The following is a 1,243-nucleotide window of genomic DNA, read 5'->3' as shown; positions in this document are numbered from 1 at the left end:
CCCCCATTTAATTTCAACATTTTAATAATGGAAACCTACCTGTTTGTTCCTCAGTATCTTCATGTTTTACTCTGAATGCTTCTTCAATCCTCATGTCTTCACACTCCTCTTTAATAAAAGCCATCTTTTAACGTGTCATGTGGATCTCAGCTACTTCACCAGGAGTTTCTCTGTGTGTTTTGACAATCTGTCATGTTTAAAATGAGAATAATTAACAAAAAGAAGAAGAAGAAAAACTAAATCTTCTGGTGTGTGTCAATCAGCTCCCTAAATTAGCACATAAGTGGGTAAGTCAAAATGATAATTAATGGTCTTAAAAGGTCTGAATAACCAAACAAAAATTATATTTACACCTTTATGATTGACATTTGGCATATAGATTACACTTTCATGGAAACATGCACTGTTTTGACCAGCATTGCAGTGATTCGAGCAGTTTGAGACATGAATAATTAGGAGAAGCATTGCACGATTAATCGAATGCAATTGTCATGCACATCTTGTCAGTAAAGCCGGTTCTGTGATTAGTAGTAAATCTCCATCACCTGCTTTCAGACGGAGCAGCATTTACTACACAGAGCCGTAGTTCTCTGACAAGCTACACAAAAAAATTGCAGACGATATAATCGTACGATTATGAAATTGTTCGCAATAATGAAAGCTGTTTGCGTAGCTTCTCAGTGAACTACGGCTCTGTGTAGTAAATGCTGCTCCTTCTGAAAGCACGTGAAAATACAACATTAAACGTTTTTACTCCAAACTCACTTCATAACGTCAGTCGAGTGTTTGAAATAAATCCTTCTGTGAGATGATGTGGCTTCTTACACAGAATAAAGCACGCAATAGGGCTGTGCGATATGGACAAAAAAAAAAACTATCGCGATTTCTTGATCAATTTTGCAATTTCGATTTTAATCACGATTTTGACACACACAGACATGCTTTACAGTCGTAAATGCATTCAGTGTGAATTTGAAACATATTTCCAAAAGAAAACCAATTAGAGCTTTATCAAGAAGCTGTAACATGTCCCTAGAACAGACATAAGGCAAAATAATCACTAAGTAAAGGTGTAACAAAATGTCTCTAGAATAGACATATGGCAGGAAAAATAAAATCCTGTGTCCAGGGATTTTTTTTGCCATGCATTGGTCATAGAGCTCTTTTTGGCGTTGCCTCAGATGTTGAACTAGATTTGTTGCACCAAGTTCACACGTACTCCGTCTGCAGTGCCTATACAGCC

General features: G+C 36.8%; 2 protein-coding genes across 4 annotated transcripts in view; one reads left to right on the top strand and one right to left on the bottom strand.

Annotated features, from left to right (window-relative positions):
* Positions 1-1,243, top strand: part of LOC107685389 (gastrula zinc finger protein XlCGF57.1-like) — a 228,654-nt gene that overhangs the window by 215,823 nt on the left and 11,588 nt on the right. The window lies entirely within an intron of this gene.
* LOC107685390 (gastrula zinc finger protein XlCGF52.1-like) overlaps positions 1-1,243 on the bottom strand; it is a 22,248-nt gene that overhangs the window by 16,657 nt on the left and 4,348 nt on the right. Inside the window, exon 2 of one of the 3 annotated variants that reach the window (XM_016481959.1) lies at positions 40-187. The exons of 1 other annotated variant lie outside the window; for it this stretch is intronic. In XM_016481959.1, coding sequence (XP_016337445.1) covers positions 40-124 — 85 coding nt within the window. In that variant the 5' untranslated portion in view covers positions 125-187. The remainder of the gene's footprint in view (positions 1-39; positions 188-1,243) is intronic. One more of the 3 variants, XM_016481960.1, reaches the window with a different exon arrangement.

This window comes from Sinocyclocheilus anshuiensis, unplaced genomic scaffold (assembly GCF_001515605.1).
Source record: "Sinocyclocheilus anshuiensis isolate Anshui unplaced genomic scaffold, SAMN03320099.WGS_v1.1 scaffold982, whole genome shotgun sequence".
NCBI classification, from domain to species: domain Eukaryota; kingdom Metazoa; phylum Chordata; class Actinopteri; order Cypriniformes; family Cyprinidae; genus Sinocyclocheilus; species Sinocyclocheilus anshuiensis.
This window is presented reverse-complemented; position numbering and strand designations above follow the sequence as displayed.